This window comes from Tympanuchus pallidicinctus, unplaced genomic scaffold (genome assembly GCF_026119805.1).
Source record: "Tympanuchus pallidicinctus isolate F22 unplaced genomic scaffold, pur_lepc_1.0 scaffold4, whole genome shotgun sequence".
In the NCBI taxonomy this organism is placed as follows: Eukaryota; Metazoa; Chordata; class Aves; order Galliformes; family Phasianidae; genus Tympanuchus; species Tympanuchus pallidicinctus.
In genome coordinates, this window is record NW_026294758.1 from 31021920 (window position 1) to 31036895 (window position 14976).

The window sequence follows — 14976 nt, forward strand, 5'->3', positions numbered from 1 at the left end:
CTGAAGAGAGGAATAAGCACAGACAGACAAAGCAGGGCAGTTACAAGCAAGCTTACTTTCTTATCCAAAGGCAGTTTATAAAAAATAATATGTATAGCAGCTAGCATTTTCAGCTGATTGGAAAACCCTTCCAAAAGTTAGAAGGTTAACTGTTTCCAGATGTTAATAGTATGCTTGGAGTTCTAGATAACTCAACACGCTGGCAGCCAAATGCTCTTGTCCTATATGTGCTATACAATATACAGCTTGCAGAAATCACTTTCAACTCTGTTTTTAAAAAGGTGACAATTTCAAAAAGCCTTACAATGCAGTGAACACTGCTAAGTGCTATTGAGGGTGCATTCCATAACACAAACAGTCATATGTGTGTATATATATATGTACACACATACATGGCATTTATGTTACCTTGCATTTGCTAGGGCTGATGCAAGTACTGTTATCAATTAAGGCCAGAGGTGTGAAAATAATTTTGTCTGACCCCCTAAAACAGTAAGTAATTGTACTAAAGAAAACAGAACAGTTTCAGAAAAAATAGGTAAAGAAAATACGAAGCTGTTACTAAAATATAAAGCTGCTTCTACTTCTCTAAATTGTGCAGTATCACCCAATGTTGTCCAAGAGCCAGTGTTTCATTAGCCAGAGAGAATAAATTCTCTTTACAGTAAAAACTGATTTCTGCAAGCCATAGCTACATAAGAAATGTTTATATATATATATATATATTATATATATAATATATATATATATATATATATTTAAAGTTCATAAATCTAGCACTTTTGAGTATTTATCATTATGTGGTGCAATATATGCCACAGCAAAATATCAGGGCACATTAAAATCAGCTGCAGAGATTACAATTAATCTTACCAAATCACCATGCAAAAAGGGCATTAAAACTTTACTAAAACAGAAACTGAGAGAGAGCAACAACTGGATAAAACCAACAAATAAACCCATTGTTTTCCCAGATTTTCAAAAGTTTTCAATGCAGCATAATAAATATCACCAGTCACTATATCATTAGTTATGTTCAATGACCTACAGAACTTGATTAAAGCCAATGCAATCAGGCATACTATATAAGACAAGAACACTTTGCAAAAATATATTTTTAAATATTCAGAATGTGAAAAGTAACTAAATGCAACTTGGTGTCAAAAGCAACATTTTTAAAATCACCCCACAACATTCTAACTTATTTCTGTGTAACTGTAAGAGTCAGGCTGAGCTACATGGAACTGTGAAGTGTTTTCAATATCTGTAAACCTAGTGCTGGTAGTGTCTTGTTGAGTTTTGATTTCTTTCATATAAAATAAGTATAAATATTTTCTGTCCAGAAATCCAGATAACACATCCCCAGGAGAAATATTCAGAAGGACAGTCAGCTATGAAAGCACTACAGTCTTCCAAAATTATTCGTCTGATTCATATCATGTGATTAGTGATGCACTAAGAAGGTGCCAGATGATAGTCTCTGCAAAAAGCTCTGTCCAGAAGGACAATAAAGTTCTCTTACAGCAAGTCCATTTTGGGTCTGTAATGTAGCAGTAGAGGTGCTTTCTGCAAGATAGAAATATAGGCTAGGTTAAGAAATAAAGCCAGAATTCATCTTTCCAGTAGATAAAACTTTTGTTTCATAAACCAAGGCTTAAACAAACTATTAGAATGGCTGTCTGATCAGTCAAAATTGTATCAAGACAAGAAGGAATTTAATCTGTGAAAATCAAATCAAATGGAGAATCCGTTCCCTTTTGTCAGGAATAGTTCACCTTATGACCAGTTCTATCAAGACTGTTTAACTCAGGAAAACTACTAAGTGAGAAATGTAAATGCCTAGAATTCAGTATAAGAGTACACAGTACTTCATATATTTAATAGTTCAATTCCTCTTCTATGAATATATCCACTGTTTCTTTTTCTACATAGGTAAACTTGTAAACTTCTAACATCTATAGCATGTCGCATCAGGGAGTAGCTCACCCTGCAAAGAATCACTTCCATTTGTTCCAGAGCCTCTATGAGTTTCATCTTACACTCTCCACCTCTTTCATTTAAGATGTCAATACACAGTTGCCTTTTCCATTTGATTCAAAAGTACAGAAATCTCCATGATAACTATGAATAGTACATCAATTTGATGCTCCTGTTCAATTATTTATTTTTCATAAAAATTCCCAGCATTTTTTTCTTACATTAGGATTTAAATCCTCGCAAATTCAGTTAGCTTACAATTTGTCATTGTTTAAAGTTCAGCACAGTGTTATCCCCAGTAACCTACACTGAACTTGAGGCATCACCCATCAATCTCTAATCACACAGAACTGTAAAGGCTTTCTTAAATACTTTGTGATTAATCTGACTTTGCTATCCCAAATAACCACAGATTATTTTTATTTTATTTTATTATTACTGAGATATTACTGCATTTTCAAACCTCTTGATCATTCAGGAACAAATTCTAGTAGGATTCTAATAGTGACCTCTCTGCAAATCAAAGGCTGACCTCTGCCTTCTATCTGTATCTGCTATGCAGCTATATGTAGAAAAGAAACTGCTTTACTACACACAGAGAAGGAGACACTCTCCTACTCCCACCTGCACATCTTTCAGACAGCCATCCACAGCCACTAAGTGGTTCTATCTCAGTATACACTGTAAGCTTGTGTTGTGTTTGTTGTCCACTATTCCACCTCTTATTTCAAAGAGCATCAAATATACATACAGTGAATCTGTAAGTGTGACAACTCATAAGTGCCCAACTTTGCAATTCATTCTTACATCTGTTTCACTTGAGATGCTATTATTAATGTGATAACTAACATATTAGATGTTCCACTTTATTATTTAGTTGCAAAGGGGTTGTTCAGAGAAACACAATCAGTAAGTTAAAGATGTACTCAAACACATTTAACATGCCATGTTTATGCCTGCTAAACACTGTTGGAATTCTCCTTAACTAAGGCAAGCAAGCAATGCAATTTCTCTTTCTCCCTGAGGAATAAAGTTGTCCTGTTCAGCTACAGGAAAGAACTGTTTTGAAAATTTCTGCCTTTCCTGCATCACAGTTCCTTTCCCCACCTACACGGAGTACAATCAGTTTCACCTATCACAGCTAAAATTAATACTTTCTTGTAGCTTCCAATTAATTTGCCAGAGTTGATCACAGTTTGACAGCTGATGCAACATACCATCTTCCCTTGTTCGTTATATTTAATCAAATTTAATATTTACTGTTTGAAAATGCTGCATTAGATAGCCATGAGTTTGCAGTTATTGCTTTGTAACTGTGAGAGCCACATATTTTAAAAACATTCTTTATCTAGACAACCTTAATTTAGACATTTTATGATTTATTTGAAATCACGATGTCATACCTTAAATCTCCATCTTGTAACAACTACAAACTTGAGCGTGTGGTCCTTGCCAAGAATCTCTTCATTGCATAATATGTCCAGCTAACAATACAAAGAAGACGTCAATGTGTTGAGACACAATCTGTGAAATATGTTTCAAACAATACTACAAATTTTAGGCATGATTTATTTTCTCCAAAGACTATGGAACTATTCATCCTGCAGTTGCTCTGCAGACAAAGGTAGTTTAAAAAAAGAAAACAATGTCTTTTCTCAACATAGAAGTGCTGTACCTTCCTCTAATACTCTGCATGAACTGGACTTAACTTTGATTTACCTTCGCAAGCAGTGCTAATGCCCTCTTCCCAAAAGCTTTACATCATTTTATTGGGCAATCTAAAAATCTAGTGATAACTCAGACCTTGAATAACTTGCAGTGAGCAAATGCCTAAAACTTAACACTTGCTAACACAAATCAATTTCCTGGCACTAATACACTAACTGCACCACAACTTATATATCCTATAAGAAAGTAGGAGAGGTGGCAGAAGAATAAACAGTACCTGTTACAGTTTGTTTCTTCCTTAGGAATGATAGTAGGCTGTTACATCAGAGACTACTGGCATGGGGCAGGGGGCCTTACACACAAAATCAAAGCTCTGTCTTTAAAAAAATCTCTGATTTAAAGGGGAAAAAAGACTCCCTTTTCAAACAGTGATGCTCTTGTTGGGCTCCAGCCGCAATTCAACAGCTTACTAACCAGATGAGGACAAGAAAGAAGATGTTCCAGTTTTGTTTCAGGAAGCCTAGGTAAGTTTCGGCACTAAAATAGAGTGGTGTGAAATCAGAGAAGCTGGAATACAAGAACAATAAGGATACAAACCAGCTGCTGAGTAGTTTGAATAGAAAGATTTTGACACTACAGACTAGAAAGCAAATGATTGAGATGAAATGAGTCTGTGAGCAAGACCCAAAGAAGTAGTCAACAGAAGCTGCATTACATGTTTGTCGTAAGTGTTAATTTGGAATCTGAAATGCGAGAAGTGTGAAAAAATTGTATTTCTTTTGGTACAGTTCACCGTAAGTTCTTTATATGATTCCAAGTACTCCCTTGGAAAGGAAGGATATAACACGTTGGGTAGCAACTTCATTGACAGCACTGTCAACATCAGTAGTGCTTAATTATTTGTTACTGACTGTTCCCTGCAGTGAATGTGAAACCTCTGCAAGGGCCATGTTTATGAAACAGCCATATATGCACCTGAATATAATGTATGAAATAAAGCTCCTTAAAAAGTCTGTTTCAAGTGCATGTAGAAGATCATAACAAAGCCATTTGGCCCAAGGATGGACATGAAAAGATGTACTGCAAACTAATAGGCAAATCCTTTATAAACCCAAGCTACATTTTAACTGTAGTATTTAGGATAAAGAGTAATGGAAGAAGGAAAATCTACAGGAAATAAGACCATAAATCCTAAACTGAAAGTGAAAAAAATATTATATTTGTAGAAAAATAACTTGTTTAAATTCACCTCCTTAGCTTACAAAAATGACTATACAGAATACAATTTAAGACACTGTGTTTGCTGCTACTTTCAGGAAGTAAAATAAGATGTTGCTTTGAAAAAGAATGATCCCACACTTCTCCATAGAACTTTTTATGCACAGAATTATATTTGAAGATTAAAATATTACCTCATTAAAAGAAGAAAGGTTTAGTTTTTTGGCAATGAACTTCTTTAGATGCAGGACTGTTGCTTGTGCTGAACAGCGAATCCATTTTCGTTTTAATCCACGCAGTTTGCTGCTGTTGCATTCCAAGCAGATGCTTACCTTCAGGAAAAAGCAAGCAGTCAGAGCTGGGTGCAAGAAGTGACTGCAGTCCTCATTATGTATTCCATAAGCAGTTCACATTAATACAATGAAGTGAAAAATACTAATATTCCTTAAAGTGAAATGCATGTAGTCCAATTAAAGAAAACATTTCCTAAGAACTTGTCATTTAGTGATAAGCACGCTTGACTAAAAATTCTTCTCTTAATGATGGAAAAAGTATGTGTCAGTGCAAATTCACAGGCTACCAAAAACTCATGAGGACCCTACACCTAAAAAGAGTCTGAAATATAATAAGAAAATCGTTTTCAATTCTTAACAATTGTTTCTTCTGTAACTCCTTGCTTTTAATGCAATTGCTAATTCTAGAGAATTTTAATGTAAATTTAAAAGAAAATAGCAAATTTTAAAAGAATGGACAAAAATGATGTAATATACTTATAAAATTCTAAGGATAGGCATCAAAATAAAGTTTATTCCATTTCTATGCTTCAATTCTCACTTTTCTCATCCACCAATTTGTTATTTAGTTTAAGCTCTGTGATGATTCACTTTACGTGCAAAAAGGATCTAGTGTTAAGTACAATCCCTTTGGAAGTTCTCTTGTTTTATAATTGAAAATTAATCCAAGGTAAATTTGCACTGGAGACATATCAGAAAAATATAAAAGGCATAGCTGGTATATCCTAGCAAGAGATTTCAATTTCAAATGTGCACTGTATTTACAACTTGATGGTGGACTTTCCAGCTTTCATACTGTTTTGATGGCATAGAACTATCACTGTTCAGAAAAAAAGAACAAGGTTTTATTCATAATTATTAACACACATTCAGTTCAGTGTATCAGAATAACACTGAGACATAAATAATTCCCCATTCATAAAGGGACCCAAATAAGCTGAATCTGTATTAATCTGAAAGCCAATAAACAGTTTGAAACTCAGTAAAATGACAGAAATACCAGTGCGTTTAAAATATTATCTGTTCCTGCTATATCCCAATAAGTAAACCATACTTACACGAAATCACGGTGCAACAATGCATCTTGTTTTTGGCAGTGAACAAAAAAAAAAAAAAAAAAAAAGCCTGAAACAGTTTTTTCCTTAGTAATTTAACAAGGCCCTAAATCTAAAACCCCAGATAAAAATAAAACAAGACCTATGAGCCCACCTGTTCATCACTTCGGTGGTAGTCATTATCTTCTTCCTGTTTTTCCTCTGAAGTTTCTTTGTTTGAATTTTCATCTGTTTTAGTTTCACCTTAGGTAAGAAAGCAGATATGTGGGATATCACTTGTCAGGAGATTCTCACGTTAACATGATTCAAACAGCAGAGTTCATGACTGCAATACAGAATGACTTCCCAGACAGTAATTATTTTGTTTTGCAACACAAGCTGCCAACAGACCCACACATAAAAGAGCAGAACAAGTATACAGCATAGCGTTCAGTCCAGCTGCTAGCAGTGCAGGAGTTGTGAAGTTTCACTGAGTCCCCATGCGGGTACTATTCTGGAGATCGCCTTCACCAAGAGTGAAGCAGAAGCTAAAAATAAAGGTTACATGAACAAATAAGAAGCAAAACCAGCCTACGTGCAGTCTGTTGTACAGCATGATGAAGCAATTCTTAAAAACCAACTGGACACATACCTCTGGCAGCCCTGTTTGACAGTTATGAGCAGCACTCTACCCAAGAAAGAATAAATAAATAAAAACATTTACCATTTCGATGAGAATCCAGATGCTGCTTTGCAGAACATGTCTCCCCTTTGATGTCTCCTGGAACTTCCATGCCCAGTTTGTGATAAAATTCCCTTTGCTTTTTCATTTCCGCTGTTTAAAAAATTGTAAATATTAACCACTGCAATGAAGTTCTAATACAGTGTTTCTGATTTGCGTGTTCTACTTATTCTGATTCAAGTGGAACAAGACTGCCAACAAGTAGTGATGTTGTCACCACTTAATCCTCTATCTTTGCTACTGCATCAAGTCATGGCTGACCTTGTTTGCCAGAGTCAGAATACTAGTCATCTGAATAGCTACTATGGTAACATTCTTATGAAAATGAGATGATTTTAAGTACTGTGCCTTATTCTGAATCCTTCCCACAACATTTTAGTCAAACTACTGTTTTTGAATTTTTATTTACTGTTCTGATTTTCAATATACTAGAAATAATTTTCATATAATCTATTTCAGCTTGCTTATCAATATCTGAGAAATCCATTGTTCATCATAAGTGAATTAAGATATTCTATTTAAATGAAAGTTGTGATGTAAATAAGTGACAAAATGTTGTGACAAAAATATCATAGGATAGTTACTATAAAGTACTTGTTTATTTGAACAGATCCACTCTCAAAGAGGATTATTATTATTATTATTATTATTACTACTACTACTACTATTATTATTATTAAGAGAATTATTATAAATACAAACTAAAAGCCACCTGTTGAGGAAGGACTCGCTCAGTAGAGGAAAACTTCACTGAAACTAAAATCAGTCCAGCATTACATTCTACCTCCGAGAATTCTGGAAATCTGGCATAATAGGTCTATGTCCACAGTTTACAAATAAAAAAAAAAAACAGCAGCTGCATTGTGCCAATATGTAAAAGCTGAACTAATTTTGTGGTTTAGTAATAGCTGTGGTTTAGTACTTTTTGATTAAATATCCCATCTTGCATTTTTCTTCTTCTCAACAAAATTACTGCTAGTACAGATATGAAACCAAATCAATCACAAGAAATAGAACTAATGAAAGAACAAATTTTATGCTGTATATTTTATTTCTCCTCAATTTCCCCTCCCTTCTGTACTTCGTCACTTGAAACTGTGAGATTTTTTATTTCGTTGTGGGCTTTTTTTGCTTGTTTGTTTTTTAACTGTTACAGAAGTATGTGCAAAACTGTGTCTAAAAAAAGGATCATACTACAACTTACCTTCTTGGAGGCCTGGCACAAGTTTGTAAACAATATCTTGCATTGTTCTGTCATGACTATCAAGGGGGAAAAAAACAGAATCAGTAACTCAACTATCTTCTTTCAAAACATATGTGCTAAACAAGTCTCAGTGCTAAAATGATTTAAAAGCTCTAAGTCTGTTAAAAAAGAATTTCGATTTTCAAGCTTTACATAAAATAAGAGATGAGAATAGTTAGAAAGGAACTGAGATAAAGACTAAGATAGAAGGCCCATAAAAGTAAGAGGGAGAATTAGGCTGTTCCCTTCAGCAGTCAGGCACACATCACCAGTAATCTCGAAATTCCTTTAAACTTTAAGGTAAACAAATTTTTAGTAGAAAAGAATCACAGGTAGTATGTTTTCTGTATCTACAGATTCATCCCTCACCTTCCTGCATTACCCCTACCAGTCTTAACAAAAATGAAAGAAAATAACACACACACACGAAAGAAAGAAGACAACAACATAAAGAAAAATTGATTTTGCTCTTAAGCCATGCTTTTATCTATGAAGCCCATAAAGATAATATGCCCCAAATGAAAGAAACGTTAGAAACTCAACATGTCAGGACTGGTTGAAATTCTAAACCTCAGTAGCAAGTTCACAAATATAAATCTCTGTTTTAAATCATAATTTACTTACTATTTGCCTGCAATTTCTACATTAGTCTAAAATAAGTCACAGTCTGAAAGAAATACAGTACTATCCTAAATTCTAATCCATAAATAAAATCAGAAACAATCTAAGTATCTGTCTCAGCTGCTGCAAGGTACCTCAGTAGACCCTGCAATATGAAATCCTGGATCTGACTTAAATAAGACAACGGGCTTACAAGAGTAGTCTCGGGTTTCTCATCACCTGACGTGCACTTCACAGCAGTGGAGATCAGTGAACAATTACAGAAATGGTAACAATTCGAAGAGTGTAATGGATGATTATGTATCTCTTGAAGTAGGACTACATGGAGAACCAAAATATCATTAATCCTAAAATTCATATAATTTCAAGCAATAGCAATCCCATTTATACTGGCTTGGCACCACATGGATGTTTTGGCAATTTCTCCAAAAATATTTCAACAAAAATGAGTGAACCTACCATCATCTCAACGTCAGAAGTGAGCATTTAACATCATTAAGAATTGTAAAAGAGAAAACACATTTGGTTTATAGGTTCTTCAGACAAGGGAGATGAACACAAGTGAAGAATTCATGTTCTAACACATACAGTGAAACTTTTGACTAACGATTATTTATTCCATAAATAAATAAATAAGACAAAAGTAGGCTAGGCAGACTATTTTAGTCTCAAAGGGGCAGTACTTTATGACCATTACAGGTAGAATACTTCCTTTAAAGTGTTCTGTGACCATAAACAACTTGTGAATTCCTTTCTATATTTTCTCAATTTGATGCTCTGCTTCCTGGCCCCTTTTGGCTCTGAAAACAAAGTTCTAAGCCAAGGTATTGTATTCCTGTAGCTTTACAGTAGATGAAGATGTTGTCTTGAGTCACATAAATTCCTTCCTTCCTATTGGCATCTACTTGTGCATTCAAAGCATACACAGATAATACCTGACACATACATATCATATCCTATCATACTATACATGTATCAGACATTAAAAATAATTTTGCTGATTTAGTAAAAATATTATTTTTATACATGTTTCATTTATGTATCTTCTATGATCCATTAAAACTTGCTCAAAAATTAAACAGGAAAGTGCATAGTTTGCATGTTCTTAAGCCTTGAAAATCCTAACAGATGTCAAGGAGTTGAAAATTCATAGGAAAGTCTGATCTTGCATCTCCTCATAAAATTTCAATTCAAACTTACATTTAAATTTATTGCCTGCTGATCAGCACATAAGACATTTCAGGAGAAAGTTGTCCTGTATTAAAGAGTTTAAAACAACCTAGAGTGAAACTAGTTGCATTTCTGTTTTCTTACTTACCCAATATACTGCAAAGGGTGGCTCTGATGTATAACAATTCTACATGTTGGACAGGTGTTGTTTTCTTCCAAATATTTTACCAGGCAGCTTCTACAGACTGATAAAAGGGACATTCATAATTAAAAAGAAATAAAACAAGCATAGTGAAAAACAGAAAAGCCTGTTTTTATATCATTGCAAAATGCTTCTTACTGAAATATACATAACAGCAATTTTTTCCATCATACAGTCATGTCTAACCACGCAGAATGCAGTTTTCAACATTTCTCACATAGGCTCTAGATACAGGGAAGTGCTGCGCTTAGAATCAAAGCACCTTTACATAGACAGAGTCTGCCTAATACAGCACACAACACACAATCCAATTTTGGAACTTACTAGAACAGCTATTTCTATCAGGTCAGCTTGCAGCATCCAGTTTACACAAATGATATTACAGGCACTGTATGCCATTAAGGCACTAAGCCAATTTGCATTAACCATGGCTGCATACAGAAATAAGGCACGTGTGGAAATGAAAGTAGGACACAGAAATTATTTTAAGTAGTATTTTTTTCTTTTTTTTTCCTTTTTCAAGAATAGGAAGCTCCAAGATTGAATATCCGGTGGTTACTTCATTTCTAACTTTCACAGGGTATGTGACAGTTAAATTTCTCTCAGAAAAATAATTAAATGGGGACAGATCTTAAGTATTCATAGAAAGAGTTGGTGAAGGCTGCTAAAGCAGTGCTACATTATAGAGATGAATGCCACTGAAACGTTTTCCAGATACATATGCATGCTCATCTGCACCTGGTTCAAAATAAACTATTTATTAAGAAACAGTATTGGTAATATACACCAATATGTGATTCTCTGACTCACTTGAAGTTCTAAATACAACTCCAACTTTATATGCTAAGGAAAAAAAAAAATGAAATTACTTTTCTCTCAGGCAACACCAGTTTATTTAATTTTGGTATTAATGCACTCATTACACAATGTAAAAGTATTTCTGTAACTACAGTGCCATCTAGCTCTCAGACAGGATGATGGTACATTTCAATAAACAGCTGGTAATATCAAGAAAATTACACAGCACCAAAGCAGGCATAAGGACTTTGTACTTTATATTGTATTTACACATTCATAGTGACAGTACCACAGCTGGTAGAAGTTATGGTCATGTCAAGACTCATAGCTTTGAACACAAAGCATAGACCTTGCATAGCAATATGTGGCCGTGGAATGCCACAGCAGCAGTTCTACTTTCCTATTTCAATCAATCTTCCAGTCTGGAAGAAGCGTACATCAATTCCTACTAAACAGAACTCGGAGTAAGTCAGCCTATATTCTGATAGGCTTATTAGTCCACCCACAACAACTAAATAAAAAAAAACTGAGTATATTTTCTTGCTTTCACAGTTAAGCATATCCAAGAACATGCACTAGGAAAGGAATAGGGAAGTTGATTATTTATTTGTGTAGCTTCTCTCTTCTTGACAATTCCCATTCTATATCTAGTTCAACAAACAGCTGTTGTTCATCATCCTCATGAACTCACAAAATACTACCTTCTGTTTCTCATTTCAAAATATCGTTTACACATAACTTCAATGAATATCAAATTGAAAATATTAAGGTTTATAAAGACTTACATATATCTGACAACCTAGAACTCTGACCACGAGACAGAGGTACACTAGTAAAGATTTAATAATGAATTTCTACCACTGAATGTTTTACCTACTCATTTAGAGGCTTGCCTGTCACTGACAATCTAGAGATGGAGAAGAGAAATGAAGCATAAAAGGAAGTGAAAAAGTGTGTTTTCCATTAAGAAGATTCTCACCGCAGGTTTCCAGTATTCCCTTTACTGCTGAAAAGTCTACGAATGTCTGAGGAGAGGGATATGAAGAGTAATGAGGTAACTGCATAGTTATGAGTAGAAGCAGAAAGAAAATTACAACTCAGTGGAGAATTCATTATCTCAACAGGCAAGGCACTTTCAGGGTAGATTCTGCAAGGATGCTTTCTCAGGAGTGTGTATCATTAGTATTAATATACACAACATAAATAGCGCCAACTTGTAGAAAATGTTTTGTTTTTTGTTTTGCTGTTTTTTATACAAAGCTGTGCTTCCCGTCCAAAAAAAAAATAAAAAATCCAGTGCTACTGGACACACTTGGAGGTAGTATTCTGAAAATAAAAACAGGTAAGATAAGGGCTCCAAAAACCACAGAATGGTGATAAATAAAAAGCAAGTAGTGTTCCCTTGCTTTTGGAGAAAATATTATGGATTAGTAAAGACTTACTTCATAAATGAATGTGAGAAACACCTTAGATTATGTCAACAGAGAGAAAGGGTTGTTTGTTCTTGTGAAAGAACAAAAAAGGAATCTGTAGATCTAAGTCAGCCACATGACTTTGTACAATACTGTTTTCATATGTAATCCTGTTAATAGCAGTAGTTAAGAAGAAAATTAAGTAGAAGCCAAGCTTAAGGATCTAATTGTCTCCTTGCACTCCAGGAAGCACACTGTGGAAATTACAATATGAAGCATTAGCAGAAGGGACATAAGAATAAAAAGAATGGCAAGGAAGTGCGACAGAAACAATAAACTTATTAAACTTACTAATACTGTGACAGATGCATTTTAAAATGGTTTCTGAAGTTGCATGGCAAGTACTACTAAATAGACTAAAACAGGTCTACACAAACAAAACCAATGATGTTCTAAGCTTTTAGCAGATACAAGCAAAGAGAGGGCCCAGCTTACATAAATGTGTTGGTTCTGAATACAGCTCAAAAAATACTTTTGCTAAAATGTTGTAATATAAAGATATCTTTGAGTGAAAGGTGAGAAGGGCCCCATAAATGGAAGTAAAAAGGCAAGAAGGCTTCACAGTGACTGAGAATAAGGGGGGTGAAGCGGAATAGTTAGAAATAGTTTATAGAAGCAAGAATGTAGAGCTTGTTAGAAAATAAGGGATGGCAGACACTGGGTCTTAGATAGTGAGGGGAATGAAGGCCATACAGATAAGGGTTTGAGAACAGCCCGAGGACATTTGGCAGAGAGATGATTAGATGTTCATGAGGCAAGAAGAAACTGTTTTGGGGGGATGCCCCCCCAAAAGGTCAGAAATTTACAGCAAAAAAGGTCAGAAGCCTTCGCGAGGAAAACAACAAATCTTCATGCCATGACCCACTACGCATGCCCAAGAGGGGAGGGTATGCATGCTAATGAACTCTCAGGGCTGTAATGAGTATGTAACTGAATTCTGGGAGAACTATTGATTATGTATCAGTTTGGTCTATATCTGTAGCACTGTAGCATTCTTCCTGACAGTGTGCAACTTGGAGGAATTATCCCCCTTGCACCAGGGCTTTTGAGCAACTGCCAATAAAACATACCTTCCCTATATCCTTACAGGTTATAGGGTTTGATTTCCACATGCCAATTTCACACCCCAGATGGAACCCACTCTGGCTGCACGACCAGCTGAGAGAGGGGATGCCTTTGGCGTGCCCCGAGATTTCTCAGAAGGACTCCCTTTTCTCACCCAATCATTGCGGGAACAGAAAAGGACCATCGGCGGACCAGGTATGTGACTGGGAAGGGGGACCTGTAAGTTGTACGCAAGGAAGAGAGCTATTGCTCCCCCTTAGGTTAGTTAGTTGGTGACAGGATAGAGGGTATTCTGAAAGGTTGCCTGGGCTCTCCTTGCTGTGGTAGCAGGAGTTTTGGGTTTGCATGCTCGTTCACCATCTATTGCTATATTCGGTACCACGTATTTGAACAAGCCATTGTATTAGTACCACCAAAATACTCTCTGAGGAATTTTGAACTTGGCTAAGACCGGTCTTGTGTGTCCTGAGTGAGTGTGATGTGAGTGAGTCACAGCAAAGCTACAGGGTAAGAGTGGAGTCCCGACCCACACTTCTGTCCTCCCCTAAGGGAAAAGGACTGGGACAGACGAAGCGAAAGTTTGTCTTTGTCGTGTTATCTGTTTCACTAATTGTCTTGTTAACTGTTGTTCTTATCTTAGTAGTTGTAAAATACCAAGTGGATTGGGAATCAAAAAAACTGTTTTGATGGTATAAGTGTAATTGTTACTGGTATACAGAAGTAGAATTGAGAGTATCTGGAAGTATAACTGAGGGTACAGATAGTGGAATAACGTACAAAAGAAAAAGGGTTAAAAGAAAAAGTGAGTTTATCTGCGCTGGCACGAGAGCAACCCCCCTGCACTGTTCCCCTGAGAGCAGAACTTGGTGTGAGAGAGTGAGCCAGGACAGGGACTGCTGCTGTAAACAGCATTACTTGCAAAGGGGGAGACAGGGAGGATAGGGCACTGGAAGTGAGAACAGCCTTCATCTGCAGGGATCCAGGAAATCTTAAATCCCACTGTTTGCACTGGAGGCCTCTGGAGAGGAGGAGATAAAACTGAAATATGATGTTAGTGGTTGATGTAATGACAAGAGTTTGGAAAGTGAAAATTTTGGGAAGGACACAGGCTGAGGAAGGCAAAGATGAGAAGGGTGTGATACGGATGTCAGGACTGAAGGGAGGTGAGCGACATGAAGGAAAAACAAACAAAAAAACAGATTGAGAAACAGAGATAGTAAGGAAACTTGGAATAACAGCAGCTGCTACTGTTGTGGCACTAGAGCAAGGCTGTAGGACCCAGAGATCCACTCAGAGAGACGGGGGGGCTGGAAGAGCCCAGGGAGGGCTCCACTCCACTGGAATGAAAGCAGTGTGAAAACTGTGGAGAAAGAGGGAATCGTCTCTGGTTGCAAAGCCAAAGGGTAGGAACCTGGGAAGTTTATCCTAGCAGATTCACTGGTTAAATTGCAGCTAGGGGAGCAGGATAAATAG

General features: G+C 35.9%; 1 protein-coding gene across 8 annotated transcripts in view; it reads right to left on the reverse strand.

Moving 5' to 3' along the window:
- Positions 1 to 596: 596 nt before the first annotated feature.
- The window catches only part of PCGF3 (polycomb group ring finger 3), a 52293-nt gene continuing 37913 nt past the window's right edge, over positions 597 to 14976 (reverse strand). For all 8 annotated transcript variants that reach the window (XM_052701242.1, XM_052701234.1, XM_052701238.1 and 5 more), the window contains 7 exons: positions 10115 to 10211; positions 8137 to 8192; positions 6915 to 7025; positions 6366 to 6454; positions 5058 to 5195; positions 3381 to 3461; positions 597 to 1566 (listed from right to left, as the gene is read on the reverse strand). In XM_052701242.1, coding sequence (XP_052557202.1) covers positions 1519 to 1566; positions 3381 to 3461; positions 5058 to 5195; positions 6366 to 6454; positions 6915 to 7025; positions 8137 to 8192; positions 10115 to 10211 — 620 coding nt within the window. In that variant the 3' untranslated portion in view covers positions 597 to 1518. The remainder of the gene's footprint in view (positions 1567 to 3380; positions 3462 to 5057; positions 5196 to 6365; positions 6455 to 6914; positions 7026 to 8136; positions 8193 to 10114; positions 10212 to 14976) is intronic.